This window comes from Mauremys reevesii, linkage group 1 (genome assembly GCF_016161935.1).
Source record: "Mauremys reevesii isolate NIE-2019 linkage group 1, ASM1616193v1, whole genome shotgun sequence".
Classification (NCBI taxonomy): domain Eukaryota; kingdom Metazoa; phylum Chordata; order Testudines; family Geoemydidae; genus Mauremys; species Mauremys reevesii.
In genome coordinates this window covers 215,413,168-215,428,740 of record NC_052623.1, presented here as the reverse complement: position 1 = coordinate 215,428,740, position 15,573 = coordinate 215,413,168, and the positions used below count along the sequence as shown (strand labels likewise).

Genomic DNA, 15,573 nt, shown 5'->3' with positions numbered 1-15,573 from the left:
CCTCACCTCGCCTCCCCCTCCTTCTCCCCCTCCCCTGACTGCTCTCTCCTGTCCCCGGCTTGACCAATGGGGAGCCGGACCCCACCCCATACTCAGGGCCCCGCCCCCTCTTGCCCAATCAGAGTCTGATTCCCGGAAGAGGCTCAGCCAATCGTTGGTTGACAAGGACGTTCGTCGCTCCACCCTCACGTGGAGTAACCTTTGCCTCAGTTAGCTCTCGGCCCTGCCCCGCTGCCGCACACTGGCCAATGGGAGGCGGTGTGGGGAGCGTGGCAGGAGCCGCGCAGCCAATAGTTATCAAGTGGGTGTGGCCTAGGTGAGGGGGCCGCGCCGGCGGCTGTTGCAGCTGCCGGGTTCGGGGAGCCGCGGTGGGTCTGGCCGGGCGGCCCGGGGAGAACATGGCGGTGGCGGGGGCCGGTCTGGGCCTGGCCCAGGCAGCGGAGGCGCTGGGCTCCTCCGAGCAAGCGCTGCGCCTCATCGTCTCCATCTTCCTGGGTAAGGGCGAGGGTCGGCGCCGGGCGGGCCGAGGGCGAAGGGCAGCCGGTAACTGACTGAGGCGGGTGAAAGGTCTCGCGCGCGCCCCGCGCCTGCGCTGCGCATCCCCCGTGTGCGCCTCGGCTGCGGCGTGGGACCCCAGCCTGGGAGCCCCGCGTGCCTCGTGTGGCCGCGTGCCCGCTGCCCTGCTGCCCAGGGGCCGGTGTAGAGCCCTGGCTGCACAGACAGTTAGGGGCACATCCTCGGGGCTGGCCAAGCGGACACGTTCACCGAAGGACACATCATAGGCTGGGCAGAAATGCCACGTGCATGTTGAGTGTCAGCGAGAAACCCCTTAGGAAGGTGGTAGCGAATCCCACTGGTGTTTTATGCTGGGATAGAGCAATAAGAAAGAGTCCTTCCTTGTGTGCTTCTGAGCCAGTCCCACCAGAGACACTGCTTTGCTCTGGGCCCTCGGCCCTGGACACATAGTGACAAACTGGAGGGTGCTCCACGTGATGCTCCGGGGGGCTAGAAGAGTCCCACTCTGGTTCAAAGACTTTGGTTTACCTGGCTTGTCAAAGCTGTGATAAGAGTTTGGTATAATAAGCTTACAAAATAGCTGAAGGGCCTAAACCGCTAGTAAGCAAATAAATTATTTTCTATCATAAATGGGGGTGTAACTGAAAGGAATGAGATCAAGGTAATGAAAATTAGTGTTTAGAGTACTCACTCTGTGATGTAAGAGGCTGTGGGCCTGGGAACACTATTCCTGGGGACACTTTTTAAATGGGAAAGCCAGTGTGTACATACAGAGATAAGACAGCATTGCCTGCTTGACTGAGCAGGGGATGTAAAACTCAGGACTCGTTTTCCATTCTCTGCTCTGTCCCTGTGTTGTGCAACCCTGAGCAGGTCCCTTACCCACTGTGCTGCAGTTTTCCCATTTGTAAAACAAGAATAAATACATCTGCATTTTGAGGGATTTTGAAACTTAAGTACCTTGGTACTGTATGTAGGTGATAAATATCACATGCACCTCTGATTTCGTATGAACTGTCTTACATCTGGACACGCACATGACGCACACATGAATCTATGCCAAACATCTCTACAGAGAAGCATTCCTACCCAACTGGCTGTGTAGGTAGGCACCTCGTTAGCAGGACTGCATTGAAATGGCATATCACTCCAGTAACTACCAGGTGGGTGAGGGAACACTGCATGTTTATTGGTTAACAGCTAGGGCACTGTGCCAGTGCCTCACCTGGGATGGAAACTATGTGGCAGAATTACATCACAGCTAAGATCAATGTACACCTCAGAGAATACACCCAGTGGTTCTCAATCTGTTTATTATTGTGGGCCACAGGTTGAAGGCCACAGTGCCCCCCCCTCCGAACCCTCCCCACAGACCCCTACGGCCAGCGCTTCCAACCCAGAGACCCCTTGACAGTGGGGCTAGGAGTGGAGCCTGGGGCGGGTGGCAGGGACCCTGGACCCTGCTGTGTGGGGTTGGGCAGCAGCCCCGACCTGCTGGACCCCACTGTGGGGGCCGGGTGGCTGGGTAGCAGCCCAGACGCTGACCCTGTGGGGCTGGCTGGCAGCCCCGGACCATGGACCCTGCAGGGTCAGGTGGCAGCCCCAGACCCCCGCCGCGTGGGGCCAGGTAGAAGCCTCAGCCCTGAGCCTGGACTCCGCTACACCAGGCAGCTGGGAACCTGGACCCTGTTGCATGGCCCAGTGGCCTTTAGCACACAGCTAATTGGGCCGCATGTGGCCTGTGGGCTGCAGGTTGAGAACCACTGGAATAGCCTCTGTCAAAATATAGCATATTAAAAAGGGCTTTCTATGTAATCTGGTCCAGGAAGCTACATATACAGTGATTGAGGCTCCCAAGAGGTTGCATGGGGCCAAGAAGTGTTTTCACAAAGAAGAGACATTAACTTGAAGTTTCTCTTCAAACATAGGTTTCATGAATCTCTGTTGTAAGTGTCCTGAGAGCTCTGATTTTGTGAACTTGGAACTGTTAAATAGTAGGGTCTGTTTAAGCAATGTGTCCCTTCACCATCTCTTCCAACCTGAGTGGCTACCGCTGCTAAGCAAAGTTGCACTGGCTTAACTAAAGGTGTGATTTTTATGTTAATTTAGTTAAGCAAGTGCAAAAGGCTTTGTGGATACTATTATTTTGGTTTAGTTTAAGACTATTAGGAATCAATTTAAGCTAAACTGAAACAAACCACACTTAAGCAGAAGGAAGAGTCCACAGAGAGAGAATGTCCATACAGGGACAGTCTATCTAAATTGGTTTAACTAAAGGTATTGTTTTAAACCAATGTAACCTTCTCGTGTAGAGTTCCTTGAAATTGGTTTAACCAAAGGTATTGTTTTAAACCAATGTAACCTTCTCATGTAGCGTTCCTTGAAACTGCTGAAGTTAGCAAGCAGGAACCCAACAGGCTAGAAATCTAGTGGCCTTTGTTGCCTTGTTGATCTCCTTTTCCATGTGTGAAAATTGGTGTTTACTGCATGTAGTTTTTATTCATGGTTAGAAGTGGTGTGTTAGTGGAAGAACTTTGGCCAATTTTGATCTGGAGGCCTGGCCTACACTACAAAGTTAGGTCGACATAAGCTGCCTTGCGTCAACTTAATTGTGCATGTGTGTACACTTAAATTTGTCTCCCACTGACATAAGCACCCTGTTACGCCGACATAGTAACACTGCCTTCCTGAGCGGTATAGTGCCAACGTTAATGTAGCACAAGTGTAGATGCTGCGTGACTGATGTCGACCCTAACAGTTCTCTAGCAGCTATCCCACAATGTCTGATGTTACTCCACTGCCCAGGTGTCACATAGAGCAGAAGGCCCCACGAATTTGTGTTTTCCTGATTGGCTTGGCGAGCACACCTAGCAGCTCTCCATTGTTGTGTGCAGCTGACCATGTTGGCTGCACGCTCTAGATATGCTCTGTCTTGGCATAGATGGGAGATATTGGCTCTCCTTAGCCTATGGGGAGAAGAGGCTGTGCAAGCACAGCTACGGACTAGCTGTAGAAATGTTGACATCTATGAAGGGATTGTTCAGGGGATGATGGAGAAGATGGGGACCAGCAGCAGTGCCGTGTGAAAGCGAAGGAGCTGTGGCAGGTGTATCAGAAGGCCAACAGTCAATACATTATCAAGCCGCAGACCTGCTACTTATATAAAGAGCTACATGTGAAACTTGACAAAGGCACCACCACCCCACACACTAACATCGATACTTCCAAGGACCCTGACCCACAGGACCCTGGCCTGAACAGCGAGGAGAAGGAAGAAGAGGAGGATGGAGGAACTGGCAACTGGGGAGTCCAGCTGTGCTATGAACCAAGACCTGTTTGAGACTCCACTGCAGTCCAGTCAGTCCTGGCAGCCAAGCATAGACAAGCCCAATGCAGAGGAAGGAACCTCAGGTAAGTGCGTCGATTTATTTCCCATTACAGTGATGGATGGCACCCCCAACTTAACAGGATGCAGCTATCGACTTCACATTAATTTATCCAAACTAGAAGAGGTAGTGGTACAACAAAGAGAGATAGTGTTGTGATGTGCCTTTCATTGCTCTGTAGCGTTAGGCAAGGGGGACCCTGTGGGGCAGTTTATGTACGCTGGGATGTCCCTTGAATCCTTCTGAGAGATCTGGATGAAACTTTCACTGAGGTACTCTGCAATCTTCTCCCAAAGGTTTTTAGGGATGGCAGCCTTATTTCTTCCTCTTCAGTAGGAAACTTTCTGCATGCCACTCAGCAATAACTTCGGCAGGCACCATTGCAGTACACAGGCTAGTACGAGCCTGCGTGGCTTTGGAATGCCAGCAGCAACTGGGCTCTCTGTCTGCCTTTGTTACCTTCAGGAGTGAGATACCAGTGAAAGTCTCCACTGCCTGTGGAAAATGGTGCCAGTATTCCATACCATTTCCCTATATTTATAGTTTCATGCAGCCAAGCAATTCTCTCATTTCCCTCATGCATGGTGCTCATACTCACCATGGCTGGTGCTGTGAATGGTACCAGGGATCAGGAACTCAAAAGCATAAGTGTCCATAAGTTTGTCTTGTTTAACACTTTAGAGGTGTGAGGGAAGGGGAGAATTCTGAATCTAATTTTCACTTTCTGTTGTAACTATGTTGACTGTGACTATACTGACTATAGTACTGCTCTGTGTTTTCTCTGCAGCTGCCGCCATTGCAGCTTTGAAATTTCCCCCCCACACCCAGGAAACACCTGAGCCAGATAAGGGAAAGAAGAGGACTCAGGATGACATGTTCAGTGAGATCTTGCACGCCAGTGCTGCATCAGACCATGAGCACATGGCCTGGAAGGTCAACATTGCAGACAGCCTGGAGAAGGAAAGAGTGGAAAGGACAGAGGCCCGGGAGTCCCAGCAGGAAAAGGAGAGTGAAATACACCAGGACATAATGGGGCTTCTCAGGCAGCAATCACAGATACTACAGCTCTGATGGACTTATAGGTTCAACAATCCCGGGCTCACTTTCCTCTGCAACCCACTGAGAACTCCATTATGGGACCTCCCTGCCTTGCCCCCAACATTCCACATGGCATCAGGGGCTGCTGCATTACCCGTACCACTCCACCCTGGGGTACATTAAAGACAATCACAGCTTCACATACACTGACCTGTGAAAACCTCAGTTGGTCTGTGCAGCTGAAATTGACATGAATGTTCTTTTTCCTTCATAAATTCCGTTCTTGTTAATTTATTACATTTTATTAATTTTAATGCATTTATTTTAAAACTGCACTTTTTGTACTGATTTGGTAACAGAATAAAATTCTATTATTTAGAACATAATTTATCTTTATCAGTTCACAACATATGTTGCTGAGTGCCTAGCAGTTCTAAAAGCAACCAATTATACATTACAGCACAGTGTCACAAAACTCATAGGATTGGTCACAGAAAAAATTAATAGGTGCATTGATCATATTAGAATCATACACGTACACCAAGCACCACGCAGTTCTTAACAGGCCACAAAATAGCAGAGCCTGGTAGAACACAGTATACCACAGTGCATTACTGTGGATCACTCTTGAAGTGGTCTTTAATAGAATCATAGAATCTTAGGGTTGGAAGGGACCTCAGGAAGTCATCTAGTCCAACCCCCTGCTCAAAGCAGGACCAGTCCCCAACTAAATTGTCCCAGCCAGGGCTTTGTCAAGCCTCACTTCAAAAACCTCTAAGGAAGGAGATTCCACCACCTCCAAAGGTAACCCCATTCTAGTGCTTTACCAGCCTCCTAGTGAAAAAGTTTTTCCTAATATCCAACCTAAACCTCCCCCTCTGCAACTTGAGACCATTACTCCTTGTTCTGTCATCTGGTACCACTGAGAACAGTCTAGATCCATCCTCTTTGGAACCCCCTTTCAGGTAGTTGAAAGCAGCTGTCAAATCCCCCCTCATTCTTCTCTTCTGCAGACTAAACAATTCCAGTTCCCTCAGCCTCTCCTCATAAGTCATGTGCTCCAGCCCCCTAATCATTTTTGTTGCCCTCTGCTGGACTCTTTCCAGTTTTTCCCCATCCTCCTTGTAGTGTGGGGCCCAAAACTGGACACAGTACTCCAGATGAGGCCTTACCAATGCTGAATAGAGGGAAGTGATCACGTCCCTCGATCTGCTGGCAATGCCCCTACTTATACAGCCCAAAATGCTGTTAGCCTTCTTGGCAACAAGGGCACACTGTTGACTCATATTCAGCTTCTTGTCCACTGTAACCCCTAGGTCCTTTTCTGCAGAACTGCTGCCTAGCCACTCGGTCCCTAGTCTGTAGCAGTGCATGGGATTCTTCCGTCCTAAGTGCAGGACTGTGCACTTGTCCTTGTTGAACCTCATCAGATTTCTTTTGGCCCAATCCTCTAATTTGTCTAGGTCCCTCTGTATCCTATCCCTACCCTCCAGTGTATCTACCACCCTCCCAGTTTAGTGTCATCTGCAAACTTGCTGAGGGTGCAGTCCACACCATCCTCCAGATCATTAATGAAGGTATTGAACAAAACCGGCCCCAGAACTGACCCTTGTGGCACTCCGCTTGATACCGGCTGCCAACTAGACATGGAGCCATTGATCACTACCCGTTGAGCCCAACGATCCAGCCAGCTTTCTATCCACCTTATAGTCCATTCATTCAGCCCATACGTCTTTAACTTGCTGGCAAGAATACTGTGGGAGACTGTATCAAAAGCTTTGGTAAAGTCAAGGAATAACACGTCAACTGCTTTTCCCTCATCCACAGAGCCGGTTATCTCATCATAGAAGGCAATTAGGTTAGTCAGGCATGACTTGCCCTTGGTGAATCCATGCTGACTGTTCCTGATCACTTTCCTCTCCTCTAAGTGCTTCAGAATTGATTCTTTGAGGACCTGCTCCATTATTTTTTCAGGGACTGAGGTAAGGCTGACTGGCCTGTAGTTCTCCAGATCCTCCTCCTTCCCTTTTTTAAAGATGAGCACTACATTAGCCTTTTTCCAGTCATACGGGACCTCCCCTGCTTGCCATGAGTTTTCAAAGATAATGGCCAATGGCTCTGCAATCACATCCGCCAACTCCTTTAGCACCCTTGGATGCAGTGCGCCCAGCCCCATGGACTTGTGCTCGTCCAGCTTTTCTAAATACTCCTGAACCACTTCCTTCTCCACAGAGGGCTGGTCACCTCCTCCCCATACTTTGCTGCCCAGTGCAGTAGTCTGGGAGCTGACCGTGTTTGTGAAGACAGGCAAAAAAAGCATTGAGTACATTAGCTTTTTCTACATCCTCTGTCTCTAAATTACCTCCCTTATTCAGTAAGGGGCCCACACTTTCCTTGACCACCTTCTTGTTGCTAACATACCTGAAGAAACCCTTCTTGTTACTCTTAACATCCCTTGCTAGCTGCAACTCCAAGTGTGATTTGGCCTTCCTGATTTCACTCCTGCATACCTGAGCAATATTTTTATACTCCTCCCTGGTCATTTGTCCAATCTTCCACTTCTTGTAACCTTCTTTTTTGTGTTTAAGATCAGCAAGGATTTCACTGTTAAGCCAAGATGGTCGCCTGCCATATTTACTATTCTTTCTACACATTGGGATGGTTTGTTCCTGCAACCTCAATAAGGATTCTTTAAAATACACCCAGCTCTTCTGGACTGCTTTCCCCTTCATGTTAGTCTCCCAGGGGATCCTGCCTATCAGTTCCCTGAGGGAGTCAAAGTCTGCTTTTCTGAAGTCCAGGGTCCATATTCTGCTGCTCTTCTTTCTTCCTTATGTCAGGATCCTGAACTCAACCATCTCATGGTCACTGCCTCCCAGGTTCCCATCCACTTTTGCTTCCCCTTCTAATTCTTCCCTGTTTGTGAGCAGCAGGTCAAGAAGAGCTCTGCCCCTAATTGGTTCCTCCAGCACTTGCACCAGGAAATTGTCCCCTGCACTTTCCAAAAATGTCCTGAATTGTCGGGTGCACAGCTGTATTGCTCTCCCAGCAGATATCTGAGTGATTGAAGTCCCGCATGAGAACCAGGGCCTGTGATCTAGTAACTTCTGTTAGTTGCCAGAAGAAAGCTTCGTCCACCTCGTCCCCCTGGTCTGGTGATCTATAGCAGACTCCCACCACGACATCACCCTTGTTGCTCACACTTCTAAACTTAATCCAGAGACTCTCAGGTTTTTCTGCAGTTTCATACTGAAGCTTTGAGCAGTCATACTGCTCTCTTACATACAATGCAACTCCCCCACCTTTTCTGCCCTGCCTGTCCTTCCTGAACAGTTTATATCCATCCATGACAGGACTCCAGTCATGTGAGTTATCCCACCAAGTCTCTGTTATTCCAGTCACATCATAATTCCTTGACTGTGCCAGGACTTTCAGTTCTCCCTGCTTGTTTCCCTGGCTTCTTGCATTTGTGTATAGGCACTTAAGATAACTTGCTGATCGTCCTGCTTTCTCAATATGAGGCAGTAGTCCTTCCCTCTTGCACTCTCCTGCTTGTGCTCCCTCCTGGTATCCCACTTCCCCACTTACCTCAGGGCTTTGGTCTCCTTCCCCTGGTGAACCTAGTTTAAAGCCCTCCTCACCAGGTAAGCCAGCCTCCTTGCAAAGATGCTCTTCCGTCTCTTCATTAGGTGGAGCCCGTCTCTGCCTAGCAATCCTTCTTGGAACACAATTCCTGGTCAAAGAATCCAAAACCCTCTCTCCGACAGCACCTGCGTAGCCATTCATTGACTTCCACTATTTGATGGTCTCTACCCGGGCCTTTTCCTTCCATAGGGAGGATGGATGAGAACACCACTTGAGCCTCAAACTCCTTTATCCTTCTTCCCAGAGCCACGTAGTCTGCAGTGATCCGCTCAAGGTCATTCTTGGCAGTATCGTTGGTGCCCACGTGGAGAAGCAGGAAGGTGTAGCGATCTGAGGGCTTGCTGAGTCTCGGCAGTCTCTCCGTCACATCGTGAATCCTAGCTCCAGGCAAGCAGCACACTTCTCGGTTTTCCCGGTCAGGACGGCAGATAGATGACTCAATCCCCCTTAGGAGGGAGTCCCCGACCACCACCAGCCGCCTCCTCTTGGGAGCGGTGGTCGTGGAACCCCCATCCCTAGGAGAGTGCATCTCATGTCTTCCAATCGGTGGAGTCTCCTTGTGCTCCCTTCCCTCAGATGTATCATCTGGTCCACTCTCCACATTAGTACCTGTATCTAAGAGAACATGAAAACGGTTGCTCACCTGTATCTGCATTGCTGGTACATGGATGCTCCTCTTTCTTCTTCTGGAGGTCACATGCTGCCAATTTTCTTCACCATCCTTCTGTCTCCGCTGCACAACCTGCTCTCATTCTTCAGAAAGTTGTGACTGCAGAAGCATATCCTGATGTCTGTCCAGGAAATCTTCATTTTCTTTTTCAAAGTCTCCCTGAGCTGTGTAGCTCTGTGTGATGCTCTTTTAAGAGGCCTTGTCTGGTTTTTTAAACTCAGTAGGTAACTGCTTCATCTCCGCCCTTTTACCCTGATGGAAATTTTTCTCCCTTTGCTGCACACACATTATGCAGGACACAGCAGGCAACTATAACTAAGGTTAAGATCTTGTCAGGGTTATTTTTAGTAAAAGGGACAGGTCACAGACAATAACAAACATTCACAGAAGCTTGTGATCTGTCCCTGACTTTTACTAAAAATAACTGACAAAATGGGGAGGAAGGAGGGCCCAGTACCCACTGCTTCTGGGGCTCTAGGGTCCCCCCCACCACCACCGCCTGTGGCAGCAGGAGGCTATGTGGGGACACTCCAGCTCTGCCACCCCAGGGCTGAAGCGGAAAATGTCACGGAGGTCTCTGGAAGTCACAGATTCCGTAACCTAATGACAAAATCTTAGCCTTAGCTATAACCATTGGGATATTTGTCTCACTGAGTTCCAGTCTGGTAAGTAAACAGTGCCAGACACCCTTTCATCTCCCAGAAACATTCACCTGTCATTCTGCACCTGTTGAGCCTGTAGTTCAATCTCTCCATGGTGCTATCAGTGTGATGATGGGAATTTTCTTAATATTTTGTATGAATACTGTGTGCCTCAGTTTCCCCTATGTGCTACATGTTTAACTGGGTGGTGGGAAGGGCTTGTCAAAGACTCAGCAGACAACGGCCGCTCCGATGGTTGGACATCTGGTGCCTAGCAACTGATGACCAAGGGCTGCCGACACCCTCTGCAGAAAGCCAGCTGGCTGTGACCAGCTGGAGAACGAAGAGCTAAGGGTGGTAGCCAGGTGTGACATTACTGACATAACCTGTGACAGTGTAGATCATTGTTGCAACCACTGTTATGTATTTGCAGCAAATATTGTACAAAGGTTGTTGTGTAAGGTGTCTATGGAAAGGTTGTGATTTGATGAGTATGATTATACTAGCTGTATGTGTGTATCCTTTTTGTAGTTGAAGTTATGAATGTTGGCTCTACACTGTCTGTATTTCAAACTTATGCTATGCTTCTGGGCGACACCCCAGACAAGTTGGTGTCAGCTCTGCCTAGCCTGCTTGATGGCGCATTAAGGATCATCAGCTATACAACTGACCCATTGAAAGAAGGCAGATATGCCTTGTGACTCAGCAAGGTATGCAGAGACATGCCTAGGGACAGAACTCTAAGGTTTTTCTGTGCCACATGCTGGACAGCTTATCTTTGGAACAAAGAAAGCAAGGGGTTTGTTACAGGAGTGGGTGGGTGAGATTCTGTGGCCTGCATTGTGCAGGAGGTCAGACTAGATGATCATAATGGTCCCTTCTGACCTTAAAGTCTATGAGACTATAAAAAGATGGAGGAGATGCAGCATCCTGTCTTCAATCCTGCTTCTTGCCTCTGGAGGGACTTTGCTACAAACTGAAGCTCTGAACAAAGGACTGAATGACCCATCCCAGCTGTGGATGTACTCCAGGGACTTGATTTGAACCTGCAGTTTATTCCATCACTGCTACAAGCCTGAACCAAGAATTTTGCCATTACTGTATGTAATTGATTCCATTTAACCAATTTTAGCTCTCATCTATATCTTTTTTCCTTTTATGAGTAAACCTTTAGATATTAGATCCTAAAGAATTGGCAACAGTGTGATTTATGGATAAGATCTGATCAGTATATTGACCTGGATCTGGGGCTTGGTCCTTTGGGATTGGGAGAACCATTTCTGTTTTACGGGGGTATTGGTTTTCATAACCATTCACTCCCATAGCAAGTGGCATTGGTGGTGATACTGGGAAACTGGAGTGTCTAAGGGAATTGCTTGTGTGGTTAGCCAGTGGGGTAAAACTGAAGTCTTTTCTCTGTTTGGGTGTTTTGGTTTGCCTTGGTGTGCAAAGGAACTCCAGCCTTGGGCTGTAACTGCCCTGCTTTAAGCAATTTGTCCTGAATTGGCACTCTCAGTTGAGTCCCAACAAAGGCAGCATCGTTACACCAGGTGACCTGTTTTCCCCCAGGAAACAACAAAGGACAGGGGAGGAGCCAGGTGTTGGTAGTGTGGTCTGTTGGAAGGAGGACTCTGGCTTCTGGACTGGGACTTGATAGGTCAGAGAGAACTCTGGACAGAGCCAGGTGGACTTTGCTGTAACTTTTCTGTTCTCTGTGCTAACCAAGTACTTCCTGTGCTGTGTTCCAGACATCTAATAAGCCCTTCTGTTTTTTACAACACTCGCTGAGAATTATTCTAGTCTAAGGAAGTGGGGGTGCACTGCCCTCTTTGGGTGTGCAAGCCTTCCCCCGGGTGTCCAAATCAAGTGGACTCTCTGAGGGGATTTCACGGAGTAAGCAGCGGTGCTGAAGGCTCCAGTGTTCAATTCCATGAGGCGGTGAAACTAATGGGTTTACCCCAGTAAGAGTGAGAGACCCTAAGGGGGTGAACACTCTGAAGGGGTCCTACCAGGGACTGTTCCAGAGCACCAGACCTGTGGATCCATGACAGCCAGTGTACAGTTCATGATGAGCCAGGGCAGCAAGGGGTAGGCTGGGATCCCCAGGATTACTATCGGCATTTCAACATTCCCAATGGCAATCTGGTGGTTAGGAAAGAAAGTCCCTGCTTGTAGCTTTCTGAAGAATCCTGTGTTTTTTTTTAAAGATACAAGCATCATGCACCTTCCCAGACCAGCCCTGTCAGTGAAGTGTCTCCAGTGATCCATGAACACTTGCATAACCAAAAAAGAGTAGCCCTTTCTGTTGATGTATTCTGTGGCCATGTGGTCTTGTGCAAAATTAGGGATGTGTCCCTGTCACGGAGTCCCCAGACGATGCTCTGGAACTGCTCCCCACAAAGCCAGTCAGGACTTTGGGGAGCCTCCTCTCCCTTGGAGCAGACTGTCTTCAGGGCAAGAAGCTCACACGGCTTCACCTTCCTGGTCTGACCTTGGAGCATTCAGCATATGCCACTCCGTGCGCTTCCCACAGCGAGTCCACCCGGGCCCAAGTGGGGTCCTGGGGAAGCCAGAGGGTCCTGCACCCCCACTTTGCAGTCAGACATGACTCTTAGCCAGCCAGTAAAACAGAGGTTTATTAGTTGACAGGAACCGTCTCTAAAACAGAGCTTGTAGGTACAGAGAATGGGACCCCTCAGCCGGGTCCACTCTGTGGCCCAGCGAGCCAGACACCCATGTCTGTACTCACTCCACGTCCCCAGCCAGCTCCAAACTGAAACCTCCTCCAGCTCCTCCTTTTTGGCCTTTGTCTCTTTCCTGGGCCAGGAGGTCACCTGATCTCTTTGTTTACCTTTAGCCATCCCCTTGCAGGGGGGAAGGGTCCCAGCCATTTGTTGCCAGGAGACAGAGTGTCAGCCATTTATGTATGCTGGAGACTTAAGAAATGCATAGGGGAAACTGAGGCACCCACACAGTATTCAGAGGAAACATTAAGAACAGTCTCACTTCGTCACAGTCCCACTGCAGTTTGGGAACCCCATTGCAGCAGATTCATCCATTATGTCCTGCACATTGCAAAGAGTCACAGTCCTACTTAGGAGATGATTAATGGCCCTGCACATTTGCATGATAATGGCCTCTGTGGTGGATTTTCCCACCTCTGATTGATACTCAACTGACCCATTAATCTGGCATTGCAAGTTTCCACAGTGTGATCACTGTGCTATAGGGCTGGGCGAGTTTGGTGCACAAATCCATGAATGTGGCCTTGCGCATCCAAAAGTTCTGCAGCCGCTGCTTGTCATCCCAAGCCGGTATTATGATGCAATCCCACCAGTCAGTGCTCATTTCTTAGGCCCACAATTGGCACTCCATGATCTGCAGCTGCTCTGTGAACACCACCAACAACCTTTAATTGTTTTTTCTACACATCCCACAGCATTCTGTCCTGTAAGAATTCGTCATGTTCCCCATTGATTCAGTTCTTCTTGCAGCTCTGCAAATAAGATCATGTGTACTGTGATTGCAACGCTCATGACAGTAGTGCAGAGCTGTGCGGGATCCATGTTTCTGTCACAGATGGTGGATAGCGAGGAGATCTGAATGGATTTGTGTGATTTTGAAAAAAATCCATGAAGATTGTGGGATATAGATGACATGGGATGTAGACAGTTAAACACTCAGAAGTTGACACCTTGCTCCCCGTCGCCCCTGTGCATCTAATTTCTGCCCTACTATGCATTGCCAAAACTTCCCAAAAGACTGTGCGCTGGCTGGTGGTGGGTTGCACAGTGGGATACCTACCCATAGTGCACCCAAGTGTGCATTGTTACACACATTCCTGGTTGAGTATGCTCACTGCTGACACAAGGAGTCAAGTATACACAAACACAGGTTTGTGTCAACCAATGTTTGTAGTGTAGGCATGGCCTGAATCTCCCAAGGCACCGCTGGGGCACTTGGGCACCATTACAAGCTCTTCCATGACAGATGAAGCAAAGTCTCTTGGCTTCAAGCTGAGCTTCTGAGTTGGCCCAATGCCTACTGCTGACTAACATGCACGGTGCCTATTCTGCTTTGGACAGGGCCACCCAGAGGATTCAGGGGGCTTGGGGCAAAGCGGGGGAGCTGCGGCACTTGTACTCACCCGGTGGCGGTCCGGGTCTTCGGTGGCGGGGGGCCCTTCAGTCACTCCACGTCTTCGGCAGCACTGAAGGCCCCCCGCTGCCAAAGACCCAGACTGCCGCCGGGCCAGGGCTCGCAGGGCCCCTACGAGGCCTGGGGCCTGGAGCAAATTGCCCCCCCACCCCACCCCCCAGGCGGCCCTGCCTTTGGAGGGGAAGCAGGTAGAGTCATCGATTTTTTTTTAACATTAGATTGGACCACTGCGATCATCTAGTCTGACCTGCATAACTCAGACCTCATCCAGTAATTCTTGCACCTAATTTGTGGTGGAACTAGAGCAAATCTTTTAGAAAGACACATAATCTTGATTTGCAGATTTCAAGTGATGGAGAGTCCACCACATTCCTGTTAATGTGTTCTACTGCTTAATTATGTGCACCATCCAAAAAACCAACAACAAAAAGGCACCCTTTTAATTTAATTTGTCTAGTTTCAGCTTCCAGCAATTGGATCTGACTATACCTTTGCGTGCTAGTTTGAGAGTATAGCTACTTTATAGTATACTTTTAAGTATAGTTACTTCTCTACATAAAAGAATAAATTGACACAAATTGGACATCAGGAATGGTAACATACAAAAGCCAGTAGGAAAACATTTCAATCTTCCTGGACATTCTATAACAGATTTAAAAGTAGCTATACTTGAACAAAAAGACTTCAGAAACAGACTTCAAAGAGAAATTGCAAAACTAAAATTCATTTGCAAATTTAACATCATTAATTTGGGCTTGATAGGGACTGGGGGTGGCTGGCTCACTACAGAAGCAGCTTTGCCTCTCCTGGAATTGACACCTCCTCGTCAATTATTGGGAGTGGGCTACATCCACCCTGATCGAATTGGCCCTGTCAGCACTGGTTCTCCACTTGTGAGGTAACTCCCTTCTCTTCATGTGTCAGTATAATAATGCCTGCTTCTGTAATTTTCACTCCCTGCAGCTGAAGAAGGGCTTTTTTTACCCACGAAAGCTCATGCCAAAATAAATCTGTTAGTCTTTAGGGTGCCACCGGACTCCTTGTTGTTTTTATAGAAATTCAATAACTTCTAATATTGTCCTATTTCTCTGTATTCCCATCTGTTGTCTTTTTGTCTTATACTTGGATTGTAAACTCTTTAGGTAGGAACTGTGTTTTTTACAGCCCCCAGCACAGTGGGGTCCTGCTCCATAAGTAGGGCTTCTAGAGGTGCTACAATACTACCAAAAATAATTTGATTGAAAAGACCTATGTTCCATTGAACCATGTTGATTGGCATTAATTATATTTCTATTCTTGTAATTCTTTGAGTCTTCTTTCCACCATTCCATTGTTTTCCTAGTCACTGTTCGACTAACCAGCCTGCAGTTAACCTGGTCACCTTGTGGTACGTTTATAAATATTTGCACATTAGCTTTCTTCCAGTCCTGTGAAACTTCCCCAATACTCCAGGTTGTATTAAAAACTGATATCAGTGGGCCAGAGAGCTCTTATTTCTATTTTATGAATTCTTGACTTA

At 48.4% G+C, this 15,573-nt stretch overlaps 1 protein-coding gene across 2 annotated transcripts in view; it reads left to right on the top strand.

The window, feature by feature from the left end:
- The first annotated feature begins 297 nt into the window (after nt 1-297).
- The window catches only part of LPCAT3 (lysophosphatidylcholine acyltransferase 3), a 31,540-nt gene continuing 16,264 nt past the window's right edge, over nt 298-15,573 (top strand). Inside the window, exon 1 of one of the 2 annotated variants that reach the window (XM_039532165.1) lies at nt 298-316. Coding sequence is in view for 1 of the 2 variants with exons in the window: in XM_039532156.1 (XP_039388090.1) it covers nt 399-495 (97 nt within the window). In the remaining variant the exon portion in view is untranslated. The other variant, XM_039532156.1, reaches the window with a different exon arrangement.